The sequence below is a fragment of the Sciurus carolinensis genome, chromosome 5 (assembly GCF_902686445.1).
Source record: "Sciurus carolinensis chromosome 5, mSciCar1.2, whole genome shotgun sequence".
Taxonomy (NCBI): domain Eukaryota; kingdom Metazoa; phylum Chordata; class Mammalia; order Rodentia; family Sciuridae; genus Sciurus; species Sciurus carolinensis.
In genome coordinates this window covers 123628053-123649052 of record NC_062217.1, presented here as the reverse complement: position 1 = coordinate 123649052, position 21000 = coordinate 123628053, and the positions used below count along the sequence as shown (strand labels likewise).

General features: G+C 33.9%; 1 protein-coding gene and 1 pseudogene across 6 annotated transcripts in view; both read left to right on the top strand.

The window, feature by feature from the left end:
* Positions 1-21000, top strand: part of Micu1 (mitochondrial calcium uptake 1) — a 202204-nt gene that overhangs the window by 88098 nt on the left and 93106 nt on the right. For 3 of the 6 annotated variants that reach the window (XM_047552393.1, XM_047552388.1, XM_047552389.1), the window contains one exon: positions 20763-20877. In XM_047552393.1, the coding sequence (XP_047408349.1) occupies positions 20763-20877 (115 nt within the window). Of the gene's footprint in view, positions 1-2703; positions 2716-2781; positions 2788-20762; positions 20878-21000 lie in introns of all 6 variants that reach the window. The other 3 variants (XM_047552390.1, XM_047552392.1, XM_047552391.1) reach the window with 3 other exon arrangements.
* LOC124985992 (uncharacterized) lies at positions 4346-4446 on the top strand (annotated as a pseudogene).

Here is a 21000-nt window from a genome sequence, read left to right as displayed (position 1 = left end):
GAATTAACACCAATATTAATAATATGAAAAAGAAAATAGTGGAAGCCTGGCTCCAAAGTCTACCCTCCTAAGTACTAAGTTAATACCACTTTTCATATATCTAAGCTATTTTTCTTTACGACCTATTTTGCAAATTTAAAAAATTATCTTATTTAACTAGTTCTTTGTCCTTTTTTTTTTTTTTTTTTGCGATACTGGGGATAGAACACAGGGCCTCGTGCTTGCAAGGCAAGCACTCTACCGACTGAGCTATCTCCCCAGCCCTTTAAGTAGTTCTTGTATTTGTACTGCTGTATGTGATGCTGTTTGCTAAAAACCAAAAGACACCCTTGATAATTTGACTTTATTTTCAATGAGTTGTTGAAATTGTCTGTTTTTATCTTAATTTTTAATTTTTTTTTCATTTTTTGAGATGGAGTTTTGCTATGTTGCCTAGACTGGTCTGAACCTTGGCTGCTGAAGTGATTGTCCTGCCTCAGCGGCCTGTGTAACTGGTACTCTAGGTGTGTACCAGCACACCCAGCTCCCAATTTTTTTCTGTTTTGGTAAAGTACAGATGGAAACCCATAATAAATGAAAAGCATAACATGTCATTTTAAAGAAAGAAATAAGAGATATACATATTTTAATACCTGAATTTAGAGATAAGAATGTCAACTTCTCTTTATTTGTTCCATTATTTTTTCACTCACCATGAGTCTCAACTGGTGTTTTGAAAAGTGCTGTGCTATTTTAATTGAAGCCATCACTCTTTTTGTTTATTTATTTGATAGTGCTGGGGATTCAAGCATGTTAGGCAAGCAGTCTGCCACTGAGCTACATCCTCACCCAAAAGCCTTTACTCTTCAAGTGAGCAGTGCCTTCTATACTTGAAAAATGGGATCTCTGCTGATTGTAAGCAGACAAATAGAAAATGTCATGTTCCTGTTGTAAACAAGACCACATATTTACTCTTTCAAATACATTAAACATGGTGCTGCTCATTATAGTCAGTCTTTATGGGAGCAAAAGTTTAGAACATAATGAAATTACCATAGTGAACTTGGATCTGATTCAACATTTCAGTAAGTTCTTTGAGCTGGGAGTGTAACTTGGTGGTAGAGCTCATGCTTAGCACTGAGGTCCTGAGTTCAGTCCCCAACAGAAAAAAGTTAATCCTTCAACAGCCTGCTGGAATTTTATGTTTTACTTTTAATCATAGATTTTCCCATTTTCTTTCTCACCCAGTTCTTTGAAGTACTTTTAAAACATTTTCTCAGTTTTCTCTCTTCTGACAAATTAACAGCTTTAGTTCTTTTTTCCACACAGTAGTCCCAAAATCTAGCTTTGGCATCTGGAATATTTTCCAAGGCATTTCATTTTGAGCATCTCAGTATTTGACAGCCATGTGTGAATGATTAGTAGATATTATAAAGCATGCTGAATTGGGTGTGAAAAATACAACCTTGTGCATTGCTGTACTACTTATTGTTTAGTAGAGCAGTATGAAAGGTGTGGACTTTAGATAATCATGTATTCATTCAAATATGGGCTTTACTGCATAGCTGATGAGTAATCTTGGGCAAGAAAGAGACCAGTTAATCTCTGAATGTCAGTTACACCTTGTAAAATTGAGACAGTAGGTAAAGCATCTAGCTCTACAAATTGTAGCTGTTTTGTATGATTTTGAACGCTTTACTCACTTTATGAAAGGAATTATCTGCTAACATGTGAACTGTCTTCTTTCTTGGTTTATATGAAATGCTACAGAACATCATACCCAATGCACAATTGCTCTCTTCCTGGTTTTTTCCTTCCAATTTCAATCAGCTATAAAAATCTCTTTGTGCTATGTCTGTAGTGACTGATTTACCTGCTTAAACAGCTAGTCCATTAACCAAAGAGAGACCTCTGGTTTGATTTCTTGTATCTGAGCTGTCCTGTGTTCACAGCAATTCATCTCACTCCCATGTTATAAAATCCTTTGGGTCTCTGTCACATCAATACCAGCTGTTGACTTGTAAATTGCTAAAAGCATCTATTTTTCTTTGTCAAGAACTTTAATAAGGCTACTAAGCTTGGTTTGAAAAATATGGTAAGTTCTGGAATAATTTTATTTCATAGCCAGTGAAATTATTTATTGAAAAAATTCTTTAAAACCATGTGGTATTTGAAGATATATTGGAGTAGTACCCTACTAAATTAGCTAACCTAAACTGTTCTCTCAAATGCCAGCCTCCATGATGACTGGTCTTTCTTTACCTTGTAGATAGTAGTTATTTAGAACATCATAATTTTGGAGGATACCTGTTCCTAAGTAGTCATTCTGATCTCATTCAAATTTGGTTTATATGGGTGGCAAAGCAATTAGTTTGTCATGAGGTGAAAAAAAATTAACATCCATGAAATGTGAGACACCTTATAGAAAACTTAGGGTTCTTTTTATAGAAATGGGAAGCTTTTCTACAACAATGTGTTTCTTATTGGAAAGGTTAGTAATTGAGTTGTTGCAGTAATTTGTTTTATTATGCCTAACTAGTAATATCTACAACATTTTTGTTTTCCTCATTTTTATTTCCAGGTGTTCAGCAATATTTGTACAGATTTTAATTGCTCTTTTATATGTTATGATTTGTGATGTATACATATATATTTGATTTGGGAGTATTTATTCATATAATTAAACAATGTTAATTTTTTTTCTTTTTCTCATCTTCTGATCAGGATTTCTGGCAGGTACTGACTCAGCAGCATGTGCTTTAAATTAATTAATGCTCCAGAATCCATAGTAATGCTTCAGAGACAGAGGTTTAGTGCATGCCCATGTCCTTCCCCTGCTCCTTTCAGATGATTCCATTCCTGTCGCTTTAAATTAACATACTTTAATATGACAATTCAAATGCTGCAAAAGTCCTTGAGAATATAGTACCCAGCATAATTTAAAGGGAAAGCTTTACACAAGGTGAAGGTGTGTTTCTCGACAAAAGGTCGAGAAACATTACTTTTAGTGACTGTATTGTTTCAGGAATTCATTAATTGGAGCATTTACATAGTCTTATTTGGGATGTTGTATTCCTACTTGAAATGTAATAGCAATTAAAAACAACAGTAACAAGTTAAAAATTGATAGATTTTTTTTCTTTTGAAATTTCTTACATAGTATATGCAGATAAGCAGTTGCTTCATTGCACTTTGCTCAGTAAAGTGACTTAAGAGGAAACACATGGGATATTTAGAAAGACTTAATTATTTTGCTCTTTTGAGTTAATCAGTGACTTTAACTTGGAAAAGCCAGCAAACACACATGGAGAAAAATCATAGAAAGAATATATATTTGTAGGCTGGAAAAGGAGATTTTTCAAAGATACTACAAACAACTTCTTTTTAAATCAATCTTCAGAGGCTTGGGCTCTTTAATTGTAGTTTATAAATTATTAAAGTTTATTCATTAAAGAAATTACCCTTTCATTTTTATTGATTGGCAGTCTTTTAAAATTTTTTTAAATTTAATTTTTTTGGTACCAGGGATTGAATCCAGAGGCACTTAACCACTGAGCCACATCCCTCGCCTGTTTTTTATTTTTAGACAGGATCTCATTGCTTAGGGTCTTCTAAGTTGCTGAGGCTGGCTTTGGATTTATGATCCTCCTTTCTTAGTCTCCTGAGCCACTGGGACTACAGGCATGTGCCACTCTGCCTGGCTGGTTGGCCGTCTTAATAAAAACATAAATTAAATTGAATTACAAACCTCTTTGGGCTCAAAATAAGGATATAACTAAGACCACAGGTGCTCTTTCTTTTTATAGTAAACTTTTTCAATGCTCTATTTTTAGTACTTCCAATGCCAAGTCCCCAGACCAGTCATCCTGTTACTGGTGCAATGCCTTTTAACTCTATTCTGAAACATACTAGCAAATACCTTAAAAATTATGTCAAAATAATTTATTGATTTCATTATCAATGTTTCTAATCCTGTGAAGACTATTTTAGAACACTATGTTATAAACATTATACTGAGTGCTGAGGAGAGTTAAATCAGATGAGATACTAACACCTGTCACTGAGGATAGCCCCTTCCAACTTTCTGTTTATGGTAGGACAATTTGTAGAAGTCAACTTTTAAAAACTCACTTTTCTTTAGTAATTGTATGGATTAAGACTGGAAGATTTAAAGTAACTTGCCTCAGAGCGGATTATACTAGAGAGGAATAGAGAAGAGAGATGGTAATTGTTAAGTGCTTGAAAGTCTGAAATCTGCATTGAGTAATCAACTACCGTAGATGACAAAGCACCAGTCTTTTTTAAGCTTTCACTATTGAAGGTAATATTCTTAAAGTTGATGAATGATTGAAATTCAAGTTTTACGGTGTTTGCTTGAGTAGCACATATACTAAAACTGGATACAGAGAAGATCAGCATAGTCCCTGTGCAAGGAGGACACACATTCATGAAGCACTTATATTTTTGTATCATCAGTCTTTTCCTATACCTGTGACAGTTTTTACAGTCATTTAATAAAAAGTAACCTAAGGGGCTGTACATACAGCTCAGTGGTTGGGCATTTGCCTAGCATTTGGAAAGCCCTGAGTTCAATCCTCAGGACCTGTAGTCCCACATACTTGGGAGACTGAAGCAGAAGGATCACTTGAACCCACAAATTCTAGACCAGTCTTTGCAATATAGTGAGACTGCCTTAAAAAGAGAGAGAGAAAAGAAAGCAATACATAGAATGCTGGGTTTGGTGGCACACACATGTAATCCCAGCTACTCAGGAGGCTGAGACAGGAGGATTGAAAATTTGAGGTGAGCCTCAGCAACTTAGCAAGAACCAGTCTCAAAATCAAAAGGACTGGAATGTAGCTCAATGGAAGAGTACCCCAGCTTTCAGTCTCCAGTACACCAAAAAAAATTAAATAAAAATAATAAACTTAAGTGATTAAGTTTGAGATATTTTTAAAAATCAGATTCTGTATTCTTAAGGGTATCTTATGAATATTTTTTTTCTTGGAATGGTGAGGGAATTGTTTATCTGTATGGGGTTCTGTAAATATCACTCATTCTAGTGACACTAGTATGAATTGTTTAACCTCCCAAAGGCCAATGAACCTTATAGAAGAGGCCTCTCTTGCTTGCTTCCTTGCAGAGATTTGTTCTTTGCATGCCAAGTTTCTATTGCCTGTGGAAAGGCCAGAATCAAAGGCCTGATAGCATAGAGTGCTGTTCTTCAGATGCATCTGATTAATGGTTTCAAATACTTAAACTGTATTGCTGTGAGGAGTATCAATGTCTCTTTCCAGTCTCTCAAGTTCCACCATGTATTTGATTATTCACGCTGACTAAAGAAATGATAATGTATTAAGTACTCCAAAAGAAGATGTCATTTCTTGGTTGTTAGATTCCTATTAAGATGTCTTTAAGTACATTTTTATTTTAGATTATGTTATGTTTGAGTTTGAGTTCAGCTGAACCCATTTAATTTATCATTGTTGATTTGAAAGCATAACATTTCAAACACCTTCCTGTTTAGCTTTTTCATCATAAAACAATATTTGAAATCGACTTTGACAAAATAGAACTTTATTCCAGACCTACTTGATTTTTCATATTACTTTAACAGAAACACTAGTAGTAAGTTTTAAGATTACACAGATAAATTTCTCTAAAAACTACTCTGAACAAGTAGCTTCTTTTTTGGCAAAACAGGTTTTCAACTTAGTGTAAACATTTGTTGATGATCTTTAGTTGTTGAGAATGTGTGAGGAATATTCTTGCTTTGTGTATTTGTTTTTGGCACGATGCATTTTCAGAAATTGGAAACCTGAATAAAAAGTTTTCCATTTACAGGTTAATATACACTAAGAGTATAAATGACCACTATGTTCTTGAGGTGATGTATATTTCAAAAAAGATTTAAAAGTACATTGAAGGTAATTTGAATAAAGGAAGGCATTATAAAAAATATTATATACCTAACAATCATTGGCTCAGACTTTCCTCTTAAAGATAGCAGGTACAAGTTATGCCCCAAGGTTAGTGTTTTACAAGTGAACTAAGTTTTGCTTCAAAATATTCAGCCCCCATTGATATTTTCAGAAGTTGAAAACAAGACAGATATCCTGTGTGGTTCTGTGGGGTTGATACAGTGTAACATATGGTTCATGGCTTGGGCTGAGGAGTCAAACCGTGGACTATATTTCTACTTTATAACATCATCACTAGAGTTACTTATTTAACTTCCCTAAACATGAATTTTCTTATCTGTGACCTCTCAGATAATAGGATCACTTGCCTCATAGAGTTACAATGAGGAATTAGAGAATTCAAGTGTAAAAGTTCTTAGCATAGTGTCTGGCATAGAATCTGCAAAGTATAATTCTTAAATTCTTGACATATCTTTAATGGTCAAAGGTATTCAAAGGATACCTTTAATCGTTTGATTTCAAAATTAATTTAAAAATTTTTCATCCAGAGTTTCCTGAGAGATGATAGTTACTAGAACAGTGTAAATTGAGTGTGTAAACAGTGATCCTCAGTGAACCTCTTTTTTTTTCTTGTAATATTTTTTCCCAATGGAAGAAAGTGAAATTACTATATTGATTTGTTTTTAAAACTTGTACTTGAGGTCATTTTTATATTAAGTGATGGGGAAGCCTTTTATAACCCTTGTGACTAAAACCAAGGCTGCTGCTGAGCTCATTAATGTTCTTTTTAGTACTGATCTATTTGAGTGACCAAAGTTCAAAGTTAATTTCTTAGATTTAGATAGCAGATAATCAATAATGATGAAACATGGGTTCTCACACTTAGAGCTTATCTGAAGCAAGTATATAGGCATAACAAGGTAGAACATAATAGAATTGATTTTTCTCCTAGAGTTTTGATAATACCTCATCAGATACTGTATATTAAAATAAATCATTTCAAGCTGGTGTGGTGGCATATGCCTATAATCCCAGCAACTCAGGAAGGTGAGGCAGGAGAATAGAGAATTCAAAGCCAGCCTGAGCAACTTAGTGAGACCCTGTCTCAAAATAAAAAATAAAAAGACTGGGGATATACCTCAGTGGTCAAGTGCCACTAGGTTCAATTCCCAGTACCTAAATAAATAAATATTGAACGAACAAATCCTTTCAATAAAGATGTGTCATTTCCTCAAAGTTAATGTCATTCTAGTGGTTTTTTTTTTTTATTTTTATTATCACTTTAATCAAATCATCTGACAATTTTAATTTTTTAAGCATCTTCATTTTTATCATTTCCTCTGAAGCCACCTAGTTAGTGAAATAAGAAAACATTTGCATTCTAGATATTTGGAATTGTTCTCAGAGCTCAGGTGGTTAGAATTGGGACTGAAAAGAGAATTGCTTTCTGGCAGAGTGAAGTTTACACTATCTTAAGCATTCATCTTCCTCAGTTTATTGCACAGTAATTTATGTTTGCCTCAAATACAGTATACCTTTGAAAGGCTTGGAAGAAAGTCTTAAGTCAGAAGGGGAAACCATAAACTACTCAGTTAAAAGCATTTCAATTTCATTTTTATCTGACATATACCCAAATTTTGCATTCCTATAAGTTCATGTATGGGGTGGGTAACAAGAAAAACATATTTTAACTGTGCAAAATTTTGTTTGGGAGTAATATGATTGCTTAAGATTGATATCTTACCAAGGCTTTGGCATCTATATGCACCAATAAGATAATGAAGTATGAGCAATAATTGCATGGGAAAATTGCTGAATTTTCTCTTCCTAACACTCTCCCCTTTCCTGGTTAACCCCAGCCTTAGGTAGAAATACTGCTTTGGAATTTGGAAATGGTATGCCAAATTGCATTTTCCAGAAGCAGCATATTATTATCATTAATTTGTTTAGAAGTACAACCTCAGATATTACTTGAGAGATTTGCAATGTATTTCAGCAATGTAGACAAATGTTAATATTAAAATAATTAGTAATAAATGTTAATTAAGCTAATATGAAGATTTCAGCTTCATAAAGGGTGGCATCTTAATTCAGTAGTAAGATTTTCTATACACCAGAGATAATTTGAGTCTAGATAACATATAAGCACTTATTTGGCAAACATAGTCCACCAACTTATATTAGATTGAAATGTTTATTTCTAACTATAGAACTTGAAGAGTGGGTCTTAACTAGAAGAAATGATATTAAATTCTAGATATAATTTTTCTCTTTGGCTTCATCTAGTTGAGTTCGAGAAGACAAAATCATTGTCCCTTTTTGATCAACCCTGTAACTAACTAGATTCATTATTTGAGCACATGTAGTACTTCTGAGTTGGAATCTTATCAGAAAATCCAGGTTTTAGCCTTTATTAGAAGTGTATAAATGGTATTTACCTGTGGGGAAAACTGATCTAAAATTTAACCCAACATTAAAGATTCATGTCATGTCAAGGGGCATTTTCACTTTCAGTTTGCAAAATTGAACATTAATAAGACTTGTGTAAGAAAAACTAACCAAAACTTTATCTTTTAGTCTTGATTTGCCCCTCGTGCCACCTGCAACTTCAGCCGTAGATTTATAAGTCAGAAACCAACACGTGTGTGCTTCAGCACAAAGTCATCCAGTAAACAATTCAGGTTTTAGACTCACTGAACTGTAGCATTTACATTGATATGGAGGATGATTTACTATGTAGTAAACTTACTCCCTGAGTCTGCTTATTAAAAAAGAATTCAGGATACGGTATAATTGAGCTCAGTACCAGACCCCTTATGAGGGTATATATCTATTTGCCTTTACTTGAGATTGGTCCCAAATTTGAATGTCTGTAGCTATGTTTTAAATTTTGAATTGAGTAAGACTAGGTTGTAAGTGAATGAGAAAATAGTTGTATTTTGTTCATGTAAGCAGTGAGTTCATTGTTCTGGTGAAATATTTTGCATAATTTTGTTCTCCAGAATAAAATAATATTTCTTACTAAATTGAACAAAAATGCTATTCTGATATTTGACCCGCATTCTGCTTTCACATCCTTAATTTCAGAAATTCAAGTAATTGGAATAGAATTTCATGTGAAACGTCTATGGTGCATGAAGTAATGTAATGCTTTGTAACTTATCTAGACTTAGAATCTCTTTTTAAAATACTCTGTTCTGGGGCTGGGGTTGTAACTCAGTGGGAGCATGCTTGTCTAGCATGTGTGGACCCTGGGTTCCATCCTTAGCACCACATAAAAAATAAAATAAAGGTATTATGTCCATCTACAATTAAAATACACACACACAAATATACACACACACAAATATTTAAAAAAATAAAATAGTTGTTTAATTTTCAGCATATATTTTCAAGTATTACAAGAATCTTTTTAATTTTTTATTTGTTCTTTTTAATTATACATGACAGTGGAATGTATTTTGACATATCATACATACATGGAGTATAACTTCCTATTCTTGTGGTTGAACATGATGAGTCATTGGTTTTATATTCATATATGAACATAGTAAAGTTATGTCTGATTCATTCTACTATCTTTTCCATTCCCACCCACTGCCCTCAATCCAATCTAGTGAACCTCCACTCTTCTTCCCACACCACCTATTATGAGAGAGCATCTACATATCAGAGATAACATTCAGCCTTTCCTTTTGGGGGATTGGCTTATTTCACTTACCATGATCTTTTCTAATTCCATCCATTTACCAGCAAATGCCACAATTTCATTCTTCTTTACAACTGAGTAATAGTCCATTGTGTATACATATCACATTTTCTTTATCCATTCATCTATTAAAGGGCACCTAAGTTGGTTCCATAGCTTAGCTATTGTGAATTGAGCTGCTATGAACATTGTTGTGGCCATGTCACTATAGTATCCTGATAAGTACTTTGGGTATATATCAAGGTGTGGGATAATTGGGTCAAAGGTGGTTCCATTTCAAGTTTTCTGAGGAATCTCCATATTGCTTTCCAGAGTAATTGCACCAATTTGCAGTCCCATCAGCAGTGTATGAGTGTATTACAAGAATCTTAACTCAGAAACTTAAGAAGGAAACAAGTTTCTCATAGGCCCTTACCAAAAAAGTGTTTTTAACTGAATTGATACCATAAGACATTATCTAATCTCACATCATATGCTCTTATAATTGATTTGAAATGTATTCTATTTCTTTGGACCTTTATACACAAAATTTTCTTTCTTGAAGTGTGTTATATTTTATATTTGTATGTTTACTATTTGTATTAAACTTATTAATATTGAATTAAATGCAAATCCATAGGTTAGATTGTCTTAGTAAAACTTGCATATTAATATAAATGTTTATTGATAGCAAAAATATAAATAACTTACCTGAGGCAGTGAGAGAAAATGAACATTATTAACAGTCTGATAAGGAACATTATGTTTTCCTTAGAATATGCCTCCATTTAGCACCTGAAGTATATAAATAGTATTTGCTTAGGAGAAAAAATGGCTTAAAATTTAGCTCAACTTTAAACATTTTTCAAAAGATTAAGCAAAGCAGCATTTTACTGGCATTTTTAATTTGCAAAATTGGACACTGATAATATTTTTTGAATAAGAAAAGCTAACCCAAACCACCTTTGTACTGGCCTTTATTCAGTCATGATTTTCCATTTGTACTATACTTTGGGGCTTTTAAAAAGTCATTCAATTTCACTGGAGCAAATTATGTTATATGCATTTATGAATATGTCAGAACAAACCTCACAATCTTGTGTAATTATAATGCACTAATTTTTAAAAAAGAAATGCAAATTAAGACCTTCCTGAAATATTTCTCTCACTAAGCAGATTTATAAAAAAATAAGACCACACTGCAAAGCAATCGATAACCAGACCCTGTCATACATTGGAGTGAAGAACCTAAGGTGACTCTGTACTATTACACCTTTTCTGTATCAAAATACAAAAAATTAAAGGAGAAAAAAAAAGTCATTCATTTCAAACTCATATGACTATTTTTATAGCTTCCCATTAGTATCATAGCTAAAGTAGATTCAGGTCTTCAATAGAAGAAAACCACCTAAGAAGCAACCATAGATACATAGTCTAACAATGAATTTAATAAGTCATTTCCTCCCAAATTTTGACCTTATTTGATGCTCCTATCTCTTTAAATAATTTAAGAGATCAGACTTGATAGTTTTATGATAATTTTGTATCTGTGATCAACATGTTAGGAATTTTAGAATTTTTGGAGTTTTGGATACTCATAAATCTACTTAAAAATTCTTAGGACTGATAAATGTATATAATCTTAAATGAACCACTCCTTAACAAGTGGATGCCTGAGAAAACATACAAATGACTTCTCTCCCTCTCTCCTCCTACCCCAGCTCCAGAAATGGAAAATTGATGTAAACCTTTACTAAAGAGTTGCAAGATTCTCATTCATAGCACTTCACAAAGCATGAGTAACTTCTAGATCCTCTTTAAGCATCTTTTTCATTTTTAAGGAGCTTCTGCAAAACACATTCTGTTATCTCCCTTTCCCCTACTTTTCCAGACTTTTTTTTTTTTCCGGATATCTTCTCTGACTTTTCTTGTAGAGCAATTTAACCTTCTTTTTGTCATTCCTGCTCCCTGTCACTCTGTTCATTATAGTAGAGGTTTCATGCATATCTACACAAACAAAAATCTTCCCTCCTCTAGGGAACAGAAGGTGTTAAGCACGGATGTGGGGGGTTCTCCTGCCACATCCCGCATGGGTGAGAAAGAGTTTTCTGTCAGAGGATGGTGCTGGCTATTGATTAACTACCAAGAAATCTATCTAATCAAATAAACACAAGAGCCAATAATCTTTTCAAATAGAAGGGGGTGTGACGAATCGGGCCATGCCAAGATCTGTCCTCCAACAAGATGGAGAAGCCTACCTTCACCTTTATTTATAGTCTCACAGGTAAAGGGGCCTGGACCAGAAGGGGCTTCTTCTGTGATGAACAGGATGGAGTGGAGTTAGGGAAGCCATTAGCTTTGAGAATTAGCATTTCCTCAGATGGTGAGCCAACTCTGCACAGGGCCACCTACCCCCGACTGTCTGAAACAGTCTCTTATGACTGCTAGTTCCTGGGAGTAAGACCTCTATACCCCATGGTTCAACCAAGCCTGATTCTGCTAATCATGGATGGCTCCCCACACGTGGACATGTTCTGTTTAATGTGGTAATGGCAAGGATGCCTTCCTGCAGAAAGGCACTTGAACCAGATTAACACTCTGAGGTGTTATAGATCCTATGGAGAAAGGTTCTGACAGTAATTCATTATTCATAATCAATATACTATTGAAGGTGTGATTAGTGAATTTTTACTATCTTGGTAGACTTTAAAGTTGTCCTCTTGGTGAGGTGAATGATGCTTACTCCCTCAGGCTGCCTTGTTAGCCTTTCAAATGATTCCATGTTTATTTTTTCTTTGGAAGACATTCATATACTCTGCTAGGAATCAGAGGACCTTTAAAAGGAAAGTGGCCAACTAAAAGCAGAAAATAACATAAAAGAGTAATCTGGACTTATACAACCAATTGATTTTTAACAAAGGTGCCCAAATAATTCATTGGGAAAGGATTCTCAAGAAGTGGTTGAGAAACACCTGTATATCCATTTTTTAGAAAATGACCCTAACTCCTCCCTAGTCTCGCTATATATAGAATTTACTTAAAATGTATCATAGACATAAATTGTGTATGTGTGACTAGACTTCTAAGAGAAAATATTGGCAAAAATTGTGTTAGCATGCAGAAAACAATCACAAATTTTTTGATAAATTTATACTTACAAGCCATAGACTGGCAGAAAATATTTTTAATACATTTACTTTTTTTTCTGTTGCTTAGTAACAATGAATAAATCCATAGCTTAGTATGTTAAATTGATAATAGTTATTTCTTATTTCTCATGCTTGTAAATCAGAAATTAGAGAGCAATTTGGGTAGATGGTTCTGGCTCAGGCTGTTTCATGAGGTTGTAGTCAGATGTTGCTTGGGGCTTTGGTAATCTACCTAGACTGAGAATGAGGATTTGTTTCCAAGGTGGCTCACTCAAATATCTAGGAAGGTAGTACAGCCTGTTGAATGGCCTCAGGTCTTCTCCCTGTAGTCCTTTCCACAAGCCAGTTTGAGGGTAATGTTCAGATGGAAAACTGACTTCCCTCAAACAAAGCAAGGTGCCTTTTATACCATTTATTACCAAGCTTCAGAAGTTACATATACAAACCAACCCAGATTCAATGTAGGAGGACGTTGATACCAGGAGACAGAATTCACTGGAGTCGTCTTGGAATCTGGTTGCCACACTGACAGAGGTTTCATATTTGGAATATATGATGATCTGCTGCATGTTAGTAATAAGATGATGAACAGCCCAATTAAAAAATCAGCACTGGGGAAATGGCAGACTTTTAAACAAATGATGCTGAATGAGATTAGATCCTTATCCTGAACAAAAATCAAGTCAGAATGGATTAAAAACCTAGGAATTAGATTAGAAACTAAGCATTCCTAAAAGAAACATAAGATCAACACTCCAACATATAGGTGTAGGCAATGACTTCCTCAGTAGTACTTCTAAAACTCAGGAAATAGTACTAACAATTAACAATGGATGGCATCAAATTAAAAAGCTTCTGCACATCAAAGGAAACAATGTGAAGAGAGAACCTACAGAAGGAGAAAACCTTTGCTAGCTACTCTTCTGACAGAAAATTAATATCCAGAATATATAAAGAACTTAAAAAAAATAAGCAAATGAAGTAAAGAGGCAGTTCTCAAAAGAAGAAATACAGATGACCAACAAATATATGAAAAGGGGTTAGACATTTTTAATAATTATGGAAATGCAAATAAAAAATACACTAGATTTCATCTCACTATTGTTACAATGGCAACCATCAAGAATACAAACTAATAAAAGCTGAAGAAGATGTGGAGAAAAAGGAACACTTTAACCTTTGGTGGGATAGTAAGTTAGTACAACCACTATGGAAATCAGTATAGAAGTTCCTCAAAAGACTAGGAGTGGAACTACCATATGACCCACCATATGATACCATTCCTCAGTATTTATCCTAAAGAATTAGTATACTATAGCAATACATGCAGGCCCATGTTTTATAACAGCACAATTCACAATAGGCAAACTATGGAACTAGCCTAGGTGTCCCTCAATGGATGCGTGGATAAAGAAAATATGATACACAAAATGGAGTTTTATTCAGCCATAAAGAAGAATGAAATTACGTCATTCCATGTGGATAGAACTTGAGAACATTGTTAAGTGAAATAAGCCAAATTCAAAAAGTTAATAATGTGGAAGCTAGAGAGGGGGGAAAAAAAGAGGGTTCCCAGATCTTATGAAAATCAAAGGGCGATCAGAGTAGAGGAAAGGAACTAGTGGGGGAAATAATGGTGAATGATATTGGGGAAATATATATCACGTGCATGTACAAAAATGTAACAACCAATACCATTAGTAGGTCTATTATAATGCACCTATAAAAAATGGGTGAAAAATACAGTCACCAATAAACAAAAATTAAAAGTATTCAACAACATTGGTCACTGGGGAAATATGCAATAAACTATAATGAAATACCACCATATACCCGCTTGAATGACTACTAAAGAGTTTGACAGCACAAATGTTAGCAGTGATATGGAGCACCTGGGACTCTCACACATTGATGGTGCAAGTGAAAAAGGTACAACATCCTGAGGAAATGCGTAATATTCAAAAATTGCAAAAAGACCAAATGTTTGTCAGTGAGGAGCAAATAACTTGTACTTACGTATATTTGCATCTTACATGGTATTGTACTAAAAATTATTGCAATACCTAATATTTTTATTATATTACTGAGCAGTATAAAATGCTACTTAACAATAAGATTGAAGTACTGATCATTCCAGTATGGATGAATCTCCCAAACACTATGTTGAGCCAAAGAAGCTGAACACCAAGGTATATACTGGTGATTCCATTTATACGAAGTTCTGAAATAATCCATGGCTAAAAACAAAACATTTAGGGGGCATAAAGGAACCACCAGCAGTGATTAAAACATTCTGTATCTTGGTAAGGATATAGATCCTTATATATGTGTTTACGTGTGTGGTCTATATAGAGATGTATTTCAGAATTCTTGTATATTAACTTGTATAAGAATTAACTTGTATTATGCCACATACAAATTTTATTTATGATGGTAACATCCTGAACTCTAGATTAAATATTTGTTTGCTGGATAAATATTATAGTGGAGCTATTTTTTGTGTATTCTAAACTTCAGCAAACAAGTAAATATACTGAAGACAATGGGAACCAGCATTCTCATTGTTGGACAGGAGAGAACAAGGGGTAAGATTAAATAATATCCTAGAGTGGAACTGGGTATCAATATGAATTCATGATTTGTGATAGCTAGATGTGAATCCAATCACGAGACATCAGCCTGTTTCAAAATGAGGAATATTCTGCAGTATAACACACCAGAACTTTTTATATTGCCAAGATCAAGAAGTACAAAGGGAGCAAAAATGGCAGAGTAGGGAACTCCAAAACTACATCTCTCCATCGAGCTGGTGATTAAACTGACAAAAAATGTCAATCAACTGTTTCAATCTTAGAATCTAATCAAAGTCTTAAAACAACCAGGGGGATGTTTAAAGAATAAGCTTCTTCAGTCTGATGGCAGCCATATAGATAGATAGTGACCCATATTTCTGATGTAGCTTGTTCATGCCAGAAAGAGCAGTACAGATTTTGTTCTTGGAATGCTGTGGATGTGGGCTTTGACCTGTCTGGTGGCTCCCTAAGGAAACAGCCAAGGTGCTTATCTTTGTTTTGCCTGCCTGAGAGCTTTTTTGGAGCTGAAGCACCTTTGTCCAAACCATTTAAAGGTAAATATACTAGCTGTGTAGCAGCATGTTATAAGTAATATATGAGCTAAAAGCCTTGGAGGTAAAGGCTGTGTAAAGGAGATGCCCAGGAGAACAAGGGTTTTGAAATGTTATACTGTATACTGCAGAAACAGGAAGGCACTGTGGAGCTGAAACGGGCTCAGTGGTGGAGTACTGGCCTAGCAGTACCCTGGGGTCAAACTCACAACTAGGGGCGGGGGGAAAAAGGCCCAGGTCTGAATGCTCAGAAGAAATCCTAGTAGACCCTATGCAGTCATGTTTGGCTGTTTTGTAGGCCCCATACAAGCAGGAATCTAAAGCTAAGGCAAAATTATAAACATTCTGGTCAAGGATTGAAGAAATTCCCAATACCCAAACTGCCAAGATCTGGAGAGTACATTTCCCCATTTGACTCCAGGCTGATCAATAACGTTAAGAGAACAGAGACTTGTGCATACCAAAGAATACAGTCTTTACAAAAAGAGTTTAGAAAAGTCACTAGAACAACTTCAACCCATAATAAGCAGCAACCTTAAGAAAGGGGAAATCCGATTTCTGGAGTCACTAAATAATAATGTAATAAATGTCCAGTATTCATCAGGAAGTTATTCTTGCATGAAAACAGTAAAGTATGGCACACAGGAAAATAAAAAAGGAAGTATCCTTGAGGAAGCAGACATACTATTCAGAGACTTTAATCAACCATCCTTAGTATAGTCAAATAGCCAGAAGAAACAAGGAGAATTCTGTATGAACTAAAGGAGAATATTGGTAAAGATATAGAAATTATTTTTTTAAAGGTACTAAATAAAAACTCTGGAACTTTAAAGTACAATAACTGAGGTGGAAAATTCCCTGGAGATGTGAAACCAGCAGATTTGAGTAAGCGATGAAAAGTATAAGTGATCTTGAAAATTCATCAGTTGATATTATCCAACCTGAAACTGAGAGAAGAAAGAATGAAGAACAGAGATTAAGACACATAAACTTGAAAATGGTTATAGTGGTAAATTTAAGTTACATGCATTTTTCCCAAATTTTTTATTATAAAAAACTAATTGTGGTATAAAGATAGATATAAACAATGGGATAAAGGTGAGAATCCAGAAATAACCCCATGTAATGGGTGACTTTCTTCTTTTTCTTCCATTTTTCCCCCATATTTTTATTGGTGCATTATAATTATATGTAATAGTGGGATTCATTGTTAACATATTCGTTCATGCATGCAATTTAACAAATTATTCCTTGGTATTTCACCTTTCCTCCCCTCCTTCCTCTCAAGGTCCCTTTCCTGCACTCTACTGGTCTTCCTTCAGTTATCATGAGATCTTCTCTCACACCTTTCTTTTCCTTTTTTTCTCTCTAATTTCCACATATGAGAGAAAACATACCACCCTTGACTTTCTGATTTTGGCTTATTTCACTTAACATAATGTTCTCAAGTTCCAGATGTATTGACTTTCTGTGACTGTGCCAAGACCATTCAGTGGTAAAAGCATAGTCTCTGTGGGTCCACGGGATATCCATGTATGAAAGAATGAAGTTGAATTCCTACCTCTTATTACATATAAAAGTAAAACAGATCAACAACCTAAAAAAAAAAAAAAGAGTTAAAACTATAGAACTCTTAGAAAACAGGAGTAAAGGTTCATGACTTTGAGTTTAGTGATGGAGCATTAGATAAAAATTGAAAAACATGACAATAAAAGAAAAAATTGTTAAATTAGACTTCACCAATATTAAACTTTCAATTATAAGACATTTTGGTTTTCAAGAGAGTGAAAGTCAACACAAAGAATGGTAGAAAATATTTGCAAATCCCACCTATGATAAGGGAGTAGTATCCAGAAATACCGAGATACAAGTCAACAGTAAAATGACAATCAATTCAAAAATAGGTGAAGGACTTGAATAGACGTTTCACATGGGCATCAAGCTCTTGAAAAGATGCTCAACCTCATTAGGGTACAAGGGAGATGCAAATAAAAACCACTATGAGATATCATTTCACACCCATGAACATGGTTATAATTTTAAAATGAAAAAAATACCAGGTGTTGGTAAGGATGTGGAGAAATTGAAACCCTCTTGTGTTGCTCAAGGGAATATAAATGGTGCAGCCTCAGAGGAAAATTGTTTGGCTAATCCTCAAACACTTAATATATAGAGCTGCCATATGATAGAGCAGTTCCACTCCTAGGTATATACTGAAAAGAATTGACAACAGATATTCAAACAGTTACTTTTATAAATAGCCAAAAGGTAGAAATAACCTAAATGTGCTACAACATTTGAATGGTTAAACAAATTGTGGTATGTGCATAAAATGGAATATTATTTGGTAGTAAAAAGGAATTAGTACTAATTCATGCTAAAACATGGGTGAACTTAGCCCTAAGTGTTAGAAGCCAAACACATATTGTATGGCTAAATAGTTAAAATGGTGACATCTATGTGACTTTTACCACAATTATACATAATAAACCTCAAAAGGAAAATATAATTATAAGGAAATGCTATTTCAGATTAGTGGTGACTAAGCAGATATAACAACTAAATGCAGTTTATTTAATACATCTCGAACTGGAGGGATATGACTATAAAAGCAATAATTGGGGTAGTTTACTGAATGTGAAAATGGACTGGATTAGATATGTGTATCAATATTTAATTTCCTGGTTTTATTGAATTTTTGCTGTGGTGAGAACATCTTAATAGGAAATACATGTTGAAATATTTAAGTGTAAAAGAGCACAATGTCTCCAATTTATTTTCAAAGTGATAAAAAAAAGTGTATTTCTACATAATGATAAAGTGAATGGGGTAAGGTGTTGGTGAATCTGGGTAGAGTGTTTGCTAGTTCCTTATAGTAGTCTTTCAGCTTTTCTGTGAGTTTGAAATTATATCAAAATTTAAAATTACCAACAAGATTAGACTTGTCTTTAATATTCAGAGCAGCCCTGTGGTCCAGGTATTGTTAGGAAAATAATGTTAGGTATGGATATTTGGCTCTTTAAAATTTTCTCAACTTCTAGCTCTGATGTATTATTTCTTTTGATTGATTATAGAAATCTCTCCATGACATTATTACTTTATTAATTACTCAACTTCTATATACATTTATTGTTCTGGCTAGTAATGGTTTACTTTGGGGGACCTATTCTCATTTTGTGTATTTTTTCCCTATTCACATACTTTATTTTGCAGCATCTTGGGTAATATAAAAAATTCTTTTACTTTGAGAAATTTAAACATTAACTTACCAGTGAATGACTTTGCTGCCCTCATGTTCTTCCAGCAGCTCTTTTTGGTTTGAAATTTGTGTTTAATCTCTTGGTAGAAAATCAAGTGTGGTACAAGATCTAACCTTAATTAAAATATATTGGATTCTATGCTCATTTTTGTTGTCAGGTCAAAGGAGTAATCTGTAAATTCTGTCATGCAGGATCATGTCTTCTGTCAGCCACAAAGGAAGTCAGAGAACCCTTTTCTTAAACAGCATCTGCCATCAAAACCTAGTACTGTTTTGTTGGTATTTACCTGTGGAGTTTTACCTTGTCCATGGTGACCATTTCTTGTGAACAAGCATCTACCCAGTAGAGGCTATTTTGAATGAGTTTATTAAGAAGATCTTGCAAACTGACTTCATGATAATTCATGTGGTGCTTGTGTTGTTCAATTAGTTAACAAGTTTTCTTTCTTTTGTGGTGTATGATGGGATCTTCACTAGACAGAGGTAACCCATTGGGTAGTTACGTACCTGGATGCTGGTGTGGTGGTGCTCGTTGGTTTAGTTTTCATGATACTCCTTCTGAAGTTATGCCTGCAATGCTGCCTCCTCTTTTGTGCTTGCATGAAATTATTACTTTGATTGCGCTTTGTTGGTTTGAGTTCCTAAAATTTCTTTTTTTTTTTTTTTTTTTGTACTCTGAATAATTTCTTAAATATTCGTTGGTCCAGAACCTATGGAAATTTGTTCAAAGTGTAATTCTTTGGTGGATCCTTTTCAGTTTTTGAAAACATCTTCAGTTTCACCACTAAGTTTATGCTTTAAGAATTCAGAAAACATGATAGCTTTGGTTAAACACTCAGGAAGAGTCTATTTGCCAGATCGGCCATTACTGAAGCTAAGAATTCACTTTCTTTCTGATTTATAGATTGAAGAAAAGGACTATATGTATGTAAAGTAAAGGTTAAGCTTTAGGAGACAGTTTTATCAAGTAGCTGAAATTTATAAGTCTCCACTAAGGTAACAGTAAATATGATTAAATCAAATTTGTTCTAAACCTTGGTTTTCATGTCTAATCTGGCATAATATTTCAGATGTCATTTACTCAGGATACTGCTGTGTTCCAAAACTAAGATTCTTGCCGTCATAAAGTAAAAATTTAAAATTAATATTTCAGAAATTAGTTTTCTGAGCATTTGTATGGGTCTTGAAAATAGTTGCATACCTCTTCATTGCTGACCACTAGTAGTTTAGTTTTTCTTGGGCAGCTAGAACTACTTTCCTTTTAGTTTGTTTGTTTTTTCATGTTTTTTTTTTTGTGTGTGTGTACTATCTTTTATACCTCAATAAAAGAAGGTGGATTGTTTTTAAAACTAAAAAACCAATTCTGAAGTGGGTCTGTGTTTGTTCAGTGACAGAGGTTTATAAAACTGAATAATAGTCATATTAACCCAGTGTTTAAATGATAAAGTCATCTTTTGTCTTGGAATTTTTATCATCTTAAAAACTGTAAAGGATCCACTGATTTTTAGTGACCCTCAGAGAAAATGCTTAGGATAAATAGTATAAAACCGTGAGTTAAATGGTGTTTCATTTTTTATTATTTAGGTTCTAATTCATTTATATCTTTTTTTTTATCTTTTGGTGGGATCCATACATTTAATAGAAAATTTCCCAGGAACGAGAAAAATTTGCTGATGAAGGCAGTATATTTTACACCCTTGGAGAATGTGGACTCATATCCTTTTCAGATTACATTTTCCTTACAACTGTTCTTTCCAGTAAGTAAAAACTTTTCCTTTTATTTATTTATAGGGAACATACAGGTCTATAAAATGAGTTAAGTTAAATTACAAATCACATAAAATTTGTTTTGAATTGTTGGTAATTTGTGTATGGAGTCA